At 32.3% G+C, this 15,458-nt stretch overlaps 1 protein-coding gene across 3 annotated transcripts in view; it reads right to left on the bottom strand.

Annotated features, from left to right (window-relative positions):
* Positions 1–187: 187 nt before the first annotated feature.
* Positions 188–15,458, bottom strand: part of LOC127714773 (muscle M-line assembly protein unc-89-like) — a 59,205-nt gene continuing 43,934 nt past the window's right edge. For all 3 annotated transcript variants that reach the window (XM_052220811.1, XM_052220813.1, XM_052220812.1), the window contains 2 exons: positions 5,577–7,456; positions 188–4,822 (listed from right to left, as the gene is read on the bottom strand). In XM_052220811.1, the coding sequence (XP_052076771.1) occupies positions 4,727–4,822; positions 5,577–7,456 (1,976 nt within the window). In that variant the 3' untranslated portion in view covers positions 188–4,726. The remainder of the gene's footprint in view (positions 4,823–5,576; positions 7,457–15,458) is intronic.

Raw genomic sequence — 15,458 nt, 5'->3', positions numbered from 1 at the left:
CACTCAATAATTTCTGAATTTACAGTTATTGGTTTTTGTATCATTCTATTTGTTTTATATATTTTTCACAAGCTATACTAATAACTATGGTTGTAAATTTTCAACCTTATGTCAAAAGAAAGTTTAAGACAACATGACTTGACACATTTAAACCATATATTTTATAAATCAAACATAGACAAGGAAGTATGAATAATGACTTTTTAATCTTCAGTATATATATATAAATATACATGTATCATTGTACAATGTTATATCATGTACACAGCCTTTATACAAATGATCTAAAACCTGTGATGATAGACCATGTACACAGCCTTTATACAAATGATCTAAAACCTGTGATGATAGACCATGTACACAGCCTTTATACAAATGATCTAAAACCTGTGATGATAGACCATGTACACAGCCTTTATACAAATGATCTAAAACCTGTGATGATAGACCATGTACACAGCCTTTATACAAATGATCTAAAACCTGTGATGATAGACCATGTACACAGTCTTTATACAAATGATATATACAACCTGTGGAGATATACAACCAGTATAGCTTGACCATGTACACAACCTGATACAAATCATATACAACCAGTGAAAATTGACCATGTACTCTAAGATAAAAATGAATTACAACCAGTCAAGATTGACCATGTACAAAATCTGATGAAAATGAAATTCAACCAGTGAAAATTGACCAAGTACACAGCTTGATAAAATGAAATACAACCAGTAAAGATAGACCATGTTCACAATCTGATTCAAGTGATATGCAAACTGCAAGGAATTTTTAGGTAGATTTTTTAGGTAGATTACAGAATAGTAAAGGTTTTCAATATTATATTTACAACCAATTAGAGAAGCAAAAGTAAACTTCTGCTACAATTTTCAGTTTGAAGTAGTCAAAATTGTGCGGTCATTTCACTTATCTCTATATAAATGAACAGTATAATAATATACATTGGAATCTATGACTTAAAATTGAGGGAAAACGAAGGATATAAAAATAATTTAAATGAATGAATTGACTTTGTCATAATTTAAAGAGTACTTTGGTTAGATTCTTTACATGGTAAGTAAAAAAAAAATAGAAGTTAAAGGGAGTGAGAAGCTGTCATTTCTGAAATTACTGAGGAAACTGTATTAAGTGATAAGACATGTCTAAAATTTCTCTGAACCACTCCATATCTGAGTTTGTGGATGGGGGTTTAATGAATAGAGCATAATGGGCAAAAAATATAAAGAATAACGAGGTGCTCAAATATAAAGAATAGAGAAAAATGGCCTAAATAATTAAAGAATACAGAAATGAAGACCCCCCCCCCCCCCATCCAGACCCTCATATCTTAGAATATTTGATTTTTGGTTAAATATACAATCTCCACAGGTTGTATTATATATATAGGTATGTAATATCATCACAATCACCTGGCAGTGTATCACAAAGAATAACAACCATTCAATATCTGGTCAACAAATTAAACCAGTTAACATACAGACAAACAAAAAAGATTTTAAAAATGGATAGAAGCAAGAGAAAAGAATATCTGTCAACTTTTAATATGTACAACTTGATATGAAATAATGATATAATTTACAGGACTATGTAACATATTTATATATACATATAGGATATTTATATTTCTTTAAGAGGAATTCCAACTATATATTTAAATCTGGAATTCATATAATGGATGTTATAAGTTGATAGTGATATCACATGCCGACAAAAGTGAAACATTTTCCCATTCTTTACAAGATCTGCAGGACAAGTGAGATCTTCTAAAGACATTATTACTTGGCAATATTAACTGGCTTGTGGCCTACTAAAATATCACACTGTTAATCTTTTTATCTTTAAGCTCTTGCAGCACTGTGATACACAGAATCGTTCTCAAATAAAAAAAATATCCACAAAGCTCAAATATTTTTGCGTAAAATACACCACATACCTATTAATACATGCAATCAACTTGAAATGACAGTAAAAGAGAGAATATTTAATCACAGATTTCACAAAAAGCAGTATTTACAAAATATGATTGCCACAAAGATTAAATCACAAAAAATTTACATATCACAGAAACTCTAAGAAAAATCAAATAAAAAAAGAAAATGTTTAAATTGCAATTATGTAAGACAAAATTTGAAAGTAGAAAATTTCTACACTTTATGAAAATAAAGTTAAGCTTAAAGCCAATAAAACTGGTACAATATATGAATACACAATTGTTTTTTATAATGCACTTTATTCATTTTTTAATAAAACTATATGGAAATGGAATGTTTTGCCATGAAAATGTTTGGTTCTGCCTTGGCACAATTGATATTTCACATAATTTAAAGATGTTTTATACACTAATGAATGAATTGACTTTGTCATGTTTAGATGTTACAAATAGTGCACGCAATTTGTTCTTTGTTTGATAATAGTTTTCAAGGTGACCAGCATCAGATTATATTTAACACAACTTTTTGACAAGGTAAACAGATGACAAAAAGATTGTTTGTTTGCAGGTTTGAAAACTTTGATGATGTATTTTGTTCACTGATCTCAATGGCTTTTGACTGAATCATAAAAAAGCTTTTAATGTTGAGAGTAATTATAAAAATTTAAGGATTTTACAAAAAAGTCATAATTTTACAAAAGACATTCACTAGAAAGACTAATTAGTTTTACTTATAACAAAAGATAACATATCCTGCTCTAATGAAAAAAAAATAATAACTTGTCCTTTCTTAGTTTTAGTCCAAATAATCAACTAAATGTTCAGCACATTTTGTTTAGAAAACATTATACCATTTTATTTCTTGTAAATAGTAAGGTTTGCTTGTATAACAACAATTTCAAAGTTCATAATAATTTATATTTTAAACAATTCTATTGTCCATCGATAGATTATTTACAAAGTTACTCAAATAAATATTACTACTTTCTATGATATCCAATACAGACAGGTAACATAATAAACATAAACTTATAATATAATATTTATCATAATTGCACTTCATAAAATTGTAACAAATTCAAAAAATAAATGAAACAAACTTATATAGATGTAGTATACCATATGCTGCATAAATTGTTATACTTATGTGACTGTACACATCGATCTAAGTCAATGCCAATAGTTGCAAAATGCCCAATTAAAATAATCCAGGTTATGTTTTTTACTAACATTAAATATCTTCCAAATAATTGACTGAGAAATGGGAGGTAACTCTGACTAGATCTGTACAGTAACAGACAAAGTTTGGTATACTACACTTCTTACATACTTTAATGTCCCTTTTGTATGCATTCCAAAATACAATACACCACAAATCATTTGAAAAACTAATTAAACCCCAGGTGAGGTAAACAATATATATTTTAAATGCAAGAAATCACTTTTCTTCCAAGAGACAAAACCAGTATACAGATTAAGTAAACAACCATATGTTATTTTGAATATAACTTTTTGTTTCTATTTTGACCCCCTGTGAATTCGAATGAAGAGAAATGAAAAAAAGTTTGTCTCTGAGTTTGAAAATTTCACTTTACTGCCTTCTATACACAAATATCAGACTATTATTATAGTAAAATGTGCATGTAATATTAGCAACTCAATAGAAATAAAATTTTTCAATTAACAGCAAGCAATAAACTAGACTATTTCTATATCAGAAGGGAAATTATGTACATATTAAATAAAATAATACCTGCAATTGGATCAAAATCACACCCTATTTTTCGGCTATCAGAACTGCAGATGCAATCAGCAACACAGATCAAAATATGCTATACACAATTGCAATATCCATTGTATTGTAATGGCAGCTGTAAAAGCAGTCAAAAATCTGCTGTACATGATAGCAAAATGTTTTTTAATGACAATCAGGAACACATATCCTATTGTATCTGCTGTATTGATAACCGGTAATAGGGTGTGAACTAAGTGTTACCAATACCGGATATAGTCTTTTTTGTTGATATTCATTAAAAATTGTACATTTGAAACAAAAACAATCTCCCAAATAAGCTTACTCTACATCACTTTTGAGGGAAACGGAATACCATACCTTTACTAGATGCTTTAAAAAAAAATTACAACCAAATAAGAGTGCATAAATATAGTGTGTATGAACAAAAAAAGAGATTGGTCAGGAAGTTTTTCGTGCTACTGTGGATTCGTTTAGTTTCTTGGCTACCAATTTTCTTGGATAGCAGAAAAATTGTATTTTCATGGATACTTGATTTCGTGGTTTTGCAAAAGTTTCAATACAATGGCATGTAGTGTAGTAGAAAATTTACGCTCTGTTGAACATTTGAATTCGTGGTTTGCTTCAACCCATGAAAATTGGTACCTGACATCTAATTATGAGTCCACTGTATTGTAAATGTTATATTGACCAAAATTTTTCAAAGTTCCTGTCCAACTATCTTGAACTGCTACTATTAGCAAAAAAAATAATTGTGAAAGAGTCTGTATCCATAATAAATGTCTTTTAATTATCATGAAGAGTCATATAAGGTATCCCATCATAATAACCCTCTTATAAAGATTTCTTTTTTTATAGATAACAAACAGTAAACCAATCAGAAATACTGTTGTATGATGTCATGTTTGGGACTACCAGTAAATTGCTATTTTGTTTTTTAAGGGAGATCCATTTTACTTATGAAATGATTACACAAGAATGTAAACCACCAAGGCACAGAACTCTTGCTGTAAATATGACTAGCTGACTTGAAGGTTATTCTGGAAATTCTTCACCATATCTAACACCTTGGATTTTCTGTCAACACATTTTTCTGGTACTGTCTTCACAGGTTTCTGAAAATAAAAATTTACATTTTGTAACTTGGATGGAGATTGCATTAAAAACTCTCAGAAATAATGAAAATAAACACTAAAAACACATTAATTTAAAAATTTGAAAACGTTCTGATGAATAAGATGCTTTAAATAGAAGTTTTTTTATTATATTTTTACAGAATATTTCAATGCAGTTTATTGCTCTTACCTCTTCATTCATCTTAAAGCTCTCAGTAATAAAATACTACTATTCAAAGACATTTAGAAATGTTTCTAAACCTGTTTTTATTTGTATCATTGTCAGTAGTTAAGTTATAGGTAATGTACTAATATATCTTAAGGATCAGAGTAGAATTTGCTATTCTTTTGTTGTTCAGGTTTGAAAAATTATGTTTGAAGGAATTGTAAATTATGTAATTATTAATGTGAACATATATCATTCCGAACATTTTTTTTTCACAATTATATACAAGTGTAAACCATATTCCTTGCAAATGGTCATTTTATAAATTTTATTGAGAGGTGAGTTAAAGAATGATGCCGAAACCAAAATATCTCAGGTAGAACTCGGGTAAATCTAAAGTGAATTCACCTAAAGATAGCTGTTCAAATATTACTCCAAAAGCTCCCTATACAATACAGATACAATTGATTGGTTAGCCACTACTTTACAAAATAAATATTTTTAGTTGCACTGACATGGTATCCATGCAGTTTTATAGAAATTCTAAGTTTATCAAAGTTTATTTTCTAAATAACTTGTATGACTAACCTCCTCTGTTTTCTTTGCTGTAGTTGTACGACCAGTGGGAGGTTTACTGCTCTCTTCACTTGGTTCTGTCTTTTCTATAATTTCTATTTTAACTTTTGAAGAACTAGATTTCCATCCTTTAGGTGTATCAAGACTTACATTACGACCAGTAGCTGATGATTTTGTTGAACCTCCAAAAGATTTAGAAAATGATGAGGCAGAAATCTGAGATTTTTCATCACTTTTTGTTTCTGTCTTTTTATCATTATTTTTTGTGTCCTTGTGGTCTTTGTTCATAGAACCGACGCCTGAGAAAGAAGGTTTGTTCACTTTTGTGTCTTTATGGGGCTCAGATGACCCTGAGCTACTTCCTTTAAAACTTGTCTTAAAACCTGAAGATTCAGAAGCTTTTGGCACTGCTTTATCTTTGGAAGGTTCTGCTGATGATCCACTTGAAAACACTGATTTTGGTGTTGATTTTTCCTTCACAGAATCCGAAAATGAACCGAGTCTACCTCCAGTAAAAGTTGGCTTTGGTGTTTTGTCCTTATCCTTAGCTAATTCAGTTTCTTTTTCCTTTGAATCTTCTTGTCGTTTCTTTAAATTTTGCTTCCATAACGGTTGAGTAGAATCTGTAGAGTAAGATGCATTCATACTAGCTGACATGAGCTTCTTAGAATCTTCAGGTTTAGTTTCAGATGTTTCTAAAATAGTGTTTGACTTTATGCTTTCCTCCTTTATTCTGAAACTTTGCGTAAGTGAATCTTTTCTGGTCGTAGCCTTACCAGACAATATATCAGCTGTAACTGGCTGCTCAGGAAGTGTACGGCTTCTTGACGCCCTTTTCAATCTGTATTCTTCCCTAGGTGATGCAAGTTTGTTAGCTGCAGCATCATTCGTTGTAATAATGATGTTATCATAATTTGAATTACGACCCTTCAAAGAAGAGTTATCTTTGTTATTATCATCAGCACTAATAATCACAACCTTGTCCTTAAATTTTTCTGATTCTTTGGTGTCACTAGTTTTGTTTTTGGATCCTGGTTCAAAATTTAAAATGACATTTTCATAGTTTGATTTAGGATCTTTGGTATTTTCAGCACCTTTAGAATCAATTATGATTTCTTTTTCCACTTCCTTTTTGCCATCACTTAATGTTTGTTTCAAAGAATCTTTATGAGAATCAGTCCTTTCTGATTTAGTTTCCATGGCAACATTTGGCTTTGAAGGAGAGCTGTCTTTTTTATCCCCTGACAAGGAGGACTGAGATTTAAGAGGTTCCTTTTTCAAAACATATGTTATGTTCTGTTTTGTCGGGGACATGGCTGGCTTGTTGACTAGATCAGATTTTGCCGAAGATGATTTACCTTGTGTAGTTGTTGCAGATACTTCAGGCTTGGTAGTAAGTCCTTCATTGAAAGGGGTAGACTGAGTTTTAGGTTGGGGACGTCTAGCGCCAAATGGAATATCTTTGTCTCTGTCTTTATTTTTAAAACTACCAACTATCACAAATCCTGTATCTTGCTTTGAGTCAGTTGGAATAGCACTTTCTGCCTCTTTTACAGAATTTTTCTTCAATTTATTAAAAGTTTTAGACAATTCTGAATCAGCCTCAGAAGTATTTGATGGTAACATGGAGTCATGTAAACTCTTTGGTCTTTGCCGTGATAATTTGGCAATATGACGTATATCATCTGTTGGCTTTGAATAGTCTGACATGTTATAATTCATCTTTCTGTCTAGACTCATGGACTTTATAGGAGGTTTATCATCAGGTTTATCATTCAGTTTAGTTCCTGATCCAAAACTTATATGACGACCTGTTTCACTTTCATGTGCAATTGATATCACAGTTTTGTGTTCATCTGCCTTTTTTTGCTCAAGTGTTTTAGGAGGCATATCTGAAATATATTAGAATAACTTCATTTTGTATCAAATGCCCTTTTTAATAATTATTTTCAGCAAGTCCAATCTAAAAGGAGTCCTTCTGAAGACTGTGTTGCTCAAATAAAATCATATCTTAATAAACTGCTTCACCAAGCTGTTGTGCAATACACTGTGCTGTTGCACAGTACTTAGTAAATCTGTCTTTGAAATTGACAATTTCTTAAATCTTGAGGACAAAAAATTGACCCCCCCAAAAAATAGCAAAGACTGGTCAGCATTGAGACAGAAGTTAGCGTTTAAATTGGGTGTTATCTCATTTGGTGGACTGTTGCCTTTTCAGATTTTTTTTTTAACCCCCACCCCCCCTCCCCTTTTCCAAAAAAAATAATATTTGAAGAAATTTTCTTTTCAATTTCTTAAATCTTGTGGACATTTTTTGTTATTTTCACATCCCCCTCCGCCTTTTCAAAATCAAAGCACCAAAGGCGCTATAGGCAGTTAATTAAAAAAATCAAAGGTAAACTTGGCAGAAGTTAAGATGAATATAGCGGAAGAATGGATGAAAATATTTTTCTCTAATTCTTCGTCAATTTATCCCTTTCTGCACCCATTGTATACAAAAAATTTAATCAACGTGTGGTTCGTTTGATCTCAGTTCTTCATTGGTTAAAATCCGATTATGACGTCGAATTTACTTGCTTTCCTCTGAATTTCCTATTGTGACGGCATGAAAAAAAGGCGACCATGTCTGATGACGTCACATAGAAAGAACACATCTTTTTACAGATCATTCGAAAAGACGGAATAAGTTTGCCTGCATATTGTTTGAAAATCATTAGAGAAACAGATTCCACCACCAAATCTCGTGATATACGATATTTATCCACTCTCGACAGTTAAATTTTAAATATTTAAAACGCTCGGCGAGCCTCGCGTTTTAAATTTGAAAATTTAACTGTCATGTGACTGTCTCGAGTGGATAAATATCGTATCACACTCGATGCAGTGGTAGAATCTATATATCTCAGCTATTTCTCAAGTATCAAATAATGTTTGTACCGTAATGTTTCTGCTATCCAATCCTACCACTTTCAAAAGTTATTTCCAATTTATTTTTTAAAGATTCAATGTCTGAGATTATGCACATACACTGTCCCATGTTAGGGGAGAGTTTTGTGCCAGCTAACATGTTTAACCCGCCACATTCTGTATGTACCTGTCCATAGTGAGGACCCAGTAATTTGGTGATTGTTGATTGTTGCTGTATATCATATTTATTTTTCATAATTGTTTTGTACATAAATCAGGCTGCTTTAGTTTTATTGTTTTACATTTGTCATTTCGTGGTCGTTTATATCTTACTATGCAGTATAGGTTTTGCTAATTGTTGCAGGCTGCATGGAGGAATATTCTTTTCAGAATAATAATTTCAATTACATAATTACCCAACAGTGGTGGATGGTTTAATTCCACTATGTACTAGAGTTTGAATATGTCATATTAGCGCTTTTAGTTGGATCAGCTGGTGCCACTATGCACAATTATCAAATCATACCTGAAACTATCTGAAATGGTGTAATTTTCTTGTATACTAGTATTACAAGAAATGCTGATGTTGTTATAATGGCCTAGCAATGATGCAACATATATTTTTGAAGGCTGTACGGTTGCCTGTAATTGCTTACATCCACTTCATTTGAATTTTGGTGGATAGTTGTCTCATTGGCAATTATACCACATCTCCTTATTTTTATAATAATTACACATGTCTAATCTATAATAAGCTATTAACACAACGTAATGTTTTGCCTATTTGTTATTTTGATAATGCAAATGTTACACTTAAAATAGTAATACTTTAACATGTAAGTGATATTCAAAGTCAATGAACCATGACTGAAGGTACAAGGCTAAACAATCTCTATGGAAATGAAAGGTGCCAATGCTTGTTCAACTGCAAACCAAATACCATTGACTTTTCATAAGTCGTTCCCTTTAAACAAACCTAAACACAAATTCAATTTCTAAGTCAATGAACCATAATGAGGGGGTGGGGTTATATAATATCCATGGAAATGAAACTTTTGAATACCAATACGTTCGCATACCAAATAGCTTTGACTTAAGATTACTGGTAATTTTAAACTGACATAATCATAATAATCACAAACTCATTCATGTAAACTAAGTAAAAGTTTCAAAGTCAATAGATCATGCATATGACTGAGGGGTGAGGACCAAATATCCTCTATGGAAATGAGACGTACTAATGCTTCTACACCTACATGCCAATTATCATTGACCTACCACTATTGGTTTCCCTAATACTAACCTAATCGAAAACTAATAAATGAAATTTCAAAGTAACATAAGTTTCCAAGTAAAAAGAGCATGATTGAGGGGGCGGGGCCAAATAATCTCAATGGAAATTAGAAATGAAAAAGTTTATACAACTGCACACCAAATATCATTGACCTACCACTAGTGGTTCCCCCTAAACTGACCTAATCACAAACATATACATGTAAACTATGCAAAGTTTCAAAGTCAATAGACCATGACTAAGGGGGTGGGGCCAAATATTCTCTATGGTAATGAGATGTGCCTATGCTAACACAAGAGTGCACACACACTGAAATGTCTCGCCTTCTTTACTTATCATTGATATTATGTTGATAGTCCTAAATATAAAGCTTTATTACAACTGTCACATAAACTTATTATTAACCAAGTTAACTAAACCATGCTAGGCAGGCATGTACAGCTAACAATTCTTCCATACAACAAATATAGTTGATCTATTGCTTTTAGTTTAAGAAAAACAGACCAAAACACAAAAACTTAACACTGAGCAATGAACCTTGAAAATGAGGTCAAGGTAAAAAAAAAACTGTGTGACTGACAAATAGATCATAAAATATTTCCATACACCAAATATAGTTGAACTTTTGCATATAGTATTAGAAAAAAAGACCAAAACTCAAAAAATTAACTTTGACCACTGAACCATGAAAATGAGGTCAAGGTCAGATGACACCTGCCCGCTAGACATGTACACCTTACAATCATTCCATACACCAACTATAGTAGGCCTATTGCATACAGTATAAGAAAAACAGACCAAAACACAAAAACTTAACTATAACCACTGAACCATGAAAATGAGGTCAAGGTCAGATGACACCTGCCAGTTGGACATGTACACCTTACAGTCCTTCCATACACCGAATATACTAGACCTATTGCTTATAGTATCTGAGATATGGACTTGACCACCAAAACTTAACCTTGTTCACTGATCCATGAAATGAGGTTGAGGTCAAGTGAAAACTATCTGACGGGCATGAGGACCTTGCAAGGTACGCACATACCAAATATAGTTGAACTATTGCATATAGTATTAGAAAAAAAGACCAAAACTCAAAAACTTAACTTTGACCACTGAACCATGAAAATGAGGTCAAGGTTAGATGACACCTGCCCGCTAGACATGTACACCTTACAATCATTCCATACACCAAATATAGTAGACCTATGGCATACAGTATAGGAAAAACAGACCAAAACACAAAAACTTAACTATAACCACTGAACCATGAAAATGAGGTCAAGGTCAGATGACACCTGCCAGTTGGACATGTACACCTTACAGTCCTTCCATACACCGAATATACTAGACCTATTGCTTATAGTATCTGAGATATGGACTTGACCACCAAAACTTAACCTTGTTCACTGATCCATGAAATGAGGTCGAGGTCAAGTGAAAACTGTCTGACGGGCATGAGGACCTTGCAAGGTACGCACATACCAAATATAGTTGAACTATTGCATATAGTATTAGAAAAAAAGACCAAAACTCAAAAAATTAACTTTGACCACTGAACCATGAAAATGAGGTCAAGGTTAGATGACATCTGCCCGCTAGACATGTACACCTTACAATCATTCCATACACCAAATATAGTAGACCTATGGCATACAGTATAGGAAAAACAGACCAAAACACAAAAACTTAACTATAACCACTGAACCATGAAAATGAGGTCAAGGTCAGATGACACCTGCCAGTTGGACATGTACACCTTACAGTCCTTCCATACACCGAATATACTAGACCTATTGCTTATAGTATCTGAGATATGGACTTGACCACCAAAACTTAACCTTGTTCACTGATCCATGAAATGAGGTCGAGGTCAAGTGAAAACTGTCTGACGGGCATGAGGACCTTGCAAGGTACGCACATACCAAATAGAGTTATCCTATTACTTATAATAAGAGAGAATCTAACATTACAAAAAATCTTAACTTTTTTTTCAAGTAGTCACTGAACCATGAAAATGAGGTCAAGGACATTGGACATGTGACTGACAGAAACTTCGTAACATGAGGCATCCATATACAAAGTATGAAGCATCCAGACCTTCCACCTTCTAAAATATAAAGCTTTTAAGAAGTTAGCTAACGCCGCCGCCGCCGTAGCCGCCGCCGCCGCCGCCGCCGCCGCCGGATCACTATCCCTATGTCGAGCTTTCTGCGACAAAAGTCGCAGGCTCGACAACAACTACTTACAAAATGTCATTGACCTACCAGAAACCAGACCTTATCACAAAATCACAAACTAATACATTGTTGATTCCGCCAAAACAGCATGCCTATATATATATATATGTCTCACAAGACAAAAATTGCAACAAATTTAATACAAATATTTTGTCCATCTTTTTTTAATATTCTTCATTTCTTAGATATATCAATGCTGCGTTCACACATAATTCGAATTCGATTCACATTATTAACTGATTTGAATTAGTTTAATACGCATTCGAAACGTTTAATGTCCAAAAGTAAATTCTACTTGGAATTGCAATACACGTCAAAATCGCTTTACTGTGAATGCAGGGGTTAAAATTAACATTTGGTACTGGACAGTCCAGGACCTTTGACACTCCAAACTGAAAGGTCCACAACCTAAATTCCAGGTCCTGCTTTTACTTGAAATAGTTCATAACTCAGTAAGATACTTTAATGTGCTTTTGGTGTTAAGTTAGCTTGTTTCATTGTCAGTGTCACTGTCATTTAACTTGTTTAATAATAAATGTAATTGTCTTGTATATTAATTTATGAATTCAAATAATCTTTTTTTTTGTATTAGGAAGGCTGAGGGAGGCTGAGGGTATCACTGTGGGTGGGTGTGTTGTCTCAACAATTGATTATTTATTACTAATTATACCATCATATTAAACAGTTCAAATTCAAAACTGTTTAAGTGTATCATATCTAGTTGCACTATATATTATATTAGCTAGTTCCTCTGTGAAAATAAAGTAAGAAACTTCCAGATTTTTATAGGCCCTTCAAAATTGAGAAGAAATTACCTCATGGAATTGTAGTAATATGTTTAAACAATAAAAACATCTACATGTAATATCAATATTTATTAATGATAAGGAAAATACTGTCACATTTTATTGGTTTTTGACATGAAAATTTGTGAACTAAAAGTAATTTTGAGTTTCTGTATAAAATATTTCCTGCTTTTTCTTTCTTTTCAATATATCTTTGGTTTTCAATTCTAGAGTTTATATTTCATCATGATAGATGTATTTTGTCTCATGCCTGGAATTATTATATTTTTATTGTATTTGATCGGCAAACCCGGAATTACCCTTATCCGCCCCCGGAATTAGATCCGGTATTATAATTGTCTTCATTTCCGGTTTATGGCATCCATTGTTTTTCAATGTTGTTTTTGTCAGTCAGATACGATTTACTCGGATTTACACATAACATGTTGGCGATTTTCGGTATAAAGCTAGCGGTTGAACAAAATGATTATTATCAGAAATCACCAAATTTAACACGTCCTTGATTTACGTTTTGTCGACGAAGTTAAAATTACCGCCAACTGAGACTTCAACTCCGTGTCATATTAGTCACAGCCGTTATACAATATTCCTGCGCTTTGTGCCATTTGGCAACTGTAAACGACTTGTAATTAGAGATTTTCGGCGATGAAATAATTCATGCAATTGTTCTTTGACATCTTGGCCAAAAGCACAGGGGATAATAAACTACATAAGGATTTCTATTGAGCACTACTTCCTATGTGCAACTTCAAAACTTTTGGGTGGTTCGACGATCATTTAAGGTTTTTCTGGTCATATTTTTTGTATTCCAGAATTAAAAGTATGAAAAAAGTGTTCAATTAGTTATAAATAACATAATAGCCAGCCAGATAATAACAATGGCACATATTTCAGCATTTATTGGGTAGAACACAAATCTAGGGTGCTCGCATAAAGCAGCTTAACTGCTTAAAAATAACATTTGAAGAAATTTTCTTTTTGTAAAATGTGGTACAATTTAAGAGACATCAATACACTTTAACAAAAGTTATTGTCTAAAACTAAAAAAATACTTGTTTTAGACCCTTTTTGGTCCCTAATTCCTGAACGGTTTGGGCAATTACCCCCAAAATGGATCCCAACCTTCTACTTGTGGCATTGAACCTTGTGGTACAATTTCAGAGCAATCAAAATACTTATACACAAGTTATTGTCCTGAACTAGAAAAATGCTTGTTTTGGCCCCTAATTCCTAAACGGTTGGGACCATCACCCCTAAAACAATCCCAACCTTCCTTTTGTGGTATTGAACCTTTTGGTTAAATTTCATAGAGATCCATACACTTAAACTAAAGTTATTGTCTAGAAACCAAATGTCTTCGGAAAAAGACAACAACGTGATAGCAATATACAACCCCAAAATTTTATTGCGGTCGTATAAAAACCAATGTGCCCTGTAGATGCTTTTGGTTATTTTTGTCGGTGGGTTGCTGTGTCATTGATGTATAACCCTTATATCATTATATTCATATAAGATATCAGATTCCTAGATAAATGAGGAACTAAGTATTCAATGGCCAGCAAGCCATTTTTTGCGGTCTTGTGATACCTTGCTGACACTGAAAATCAGATGCTATACATTTGATTCCCAACAATACCAAAAATTGGTATTTGCTATGTATGCCCTCCAAGTACCCTGCATTTCCAAGTAATAGCAAAGACTGGTCGGCATTGAGACAGAAATTAGCGTTAAAATTGGGTGTTATCTCATTTGATGGACTGTTGCCTTTTTAGATTGTATGTTAAAATTTTCACTTAGCATTTAGTCTAGTACAAGGTATTGTCATATCACATTAACATGTTATTGTCCTGAAAATGCATACAAATTTGCAACAAAACTTTAAACACCCATGAATTAATCAATCTATTTGTAACCTCACAGATACAATAAATGCACAGTAATATTAAAGTGATTTTTCCTTTTGTTTTTGGTTATAAATTTCTATGTTAGACTTAGCTTAACAATGATGTAAATATTTATTTACAGGGAAGGTAACATTCATCAATCAATACTTCCCACAGAACTTCTGTGAAATATTAGGTTTCATCCGTTTATCAGTTCCCAGAGTTGTTTCTTTTATAACTATGCTTTTTTTCTAAACGTTCTTGAATATTTTATACACGTAAGGCATAAAATGTTATACTGAAAACAAATAAATCAATATTTAGCTATATTGTATTGCTTTTTTATGCTAAAATTTTTGATTGGACTAGCAGTTAAATGTTTGGAATATTTCAATTAAAATTTTATTATCAGATTTCTCATAAATTTTTAAAAATATTTTTGGCCAATAACCTTTTGTCAATGGTAGATTTAATGATCTATAACTTTGTTCCCTATTTTAGTAGTTTTTCATAGAGGTTGGACTTCTGTAAATATAGACAATGCAATTTCCCATATGAACTCCCTATGTGGCTAAAGCTGTGCCACTTTTACTAAGAAGTTTCATAAAAAATTGTATCCTAGAACGGAAAGTTGATATGCACTACTTTTTTATTCAATGGTCAAAACATAGGGCTGTGCGTCATATTTTCAACATTTATATGCCCCAAACTTTTAAGAGTTTAAACTTAAAAACAAAATATCTATGAATATTATATATCTC

Source organism: Mytilus californianus, unplaced genomic scaffold, assembly GCF_021869535.1.
Source record: "Mytilus californianus isolate M0D057914Y unplaced genomic scaffold, xbMytCali1.0.p SCAF_9, whole genome shotgun sequence".
Classification (NCBI taxonomy): domain Eukaryota; kingdom Metazoa; phylum Mollusca; class Bivalvia; order Mytilida; family Mytilidae; genus Mytilus; species Mytilus californianus.
This window is presented reverse-complemented; position numbering and strand designations above follow the sequence as displayed.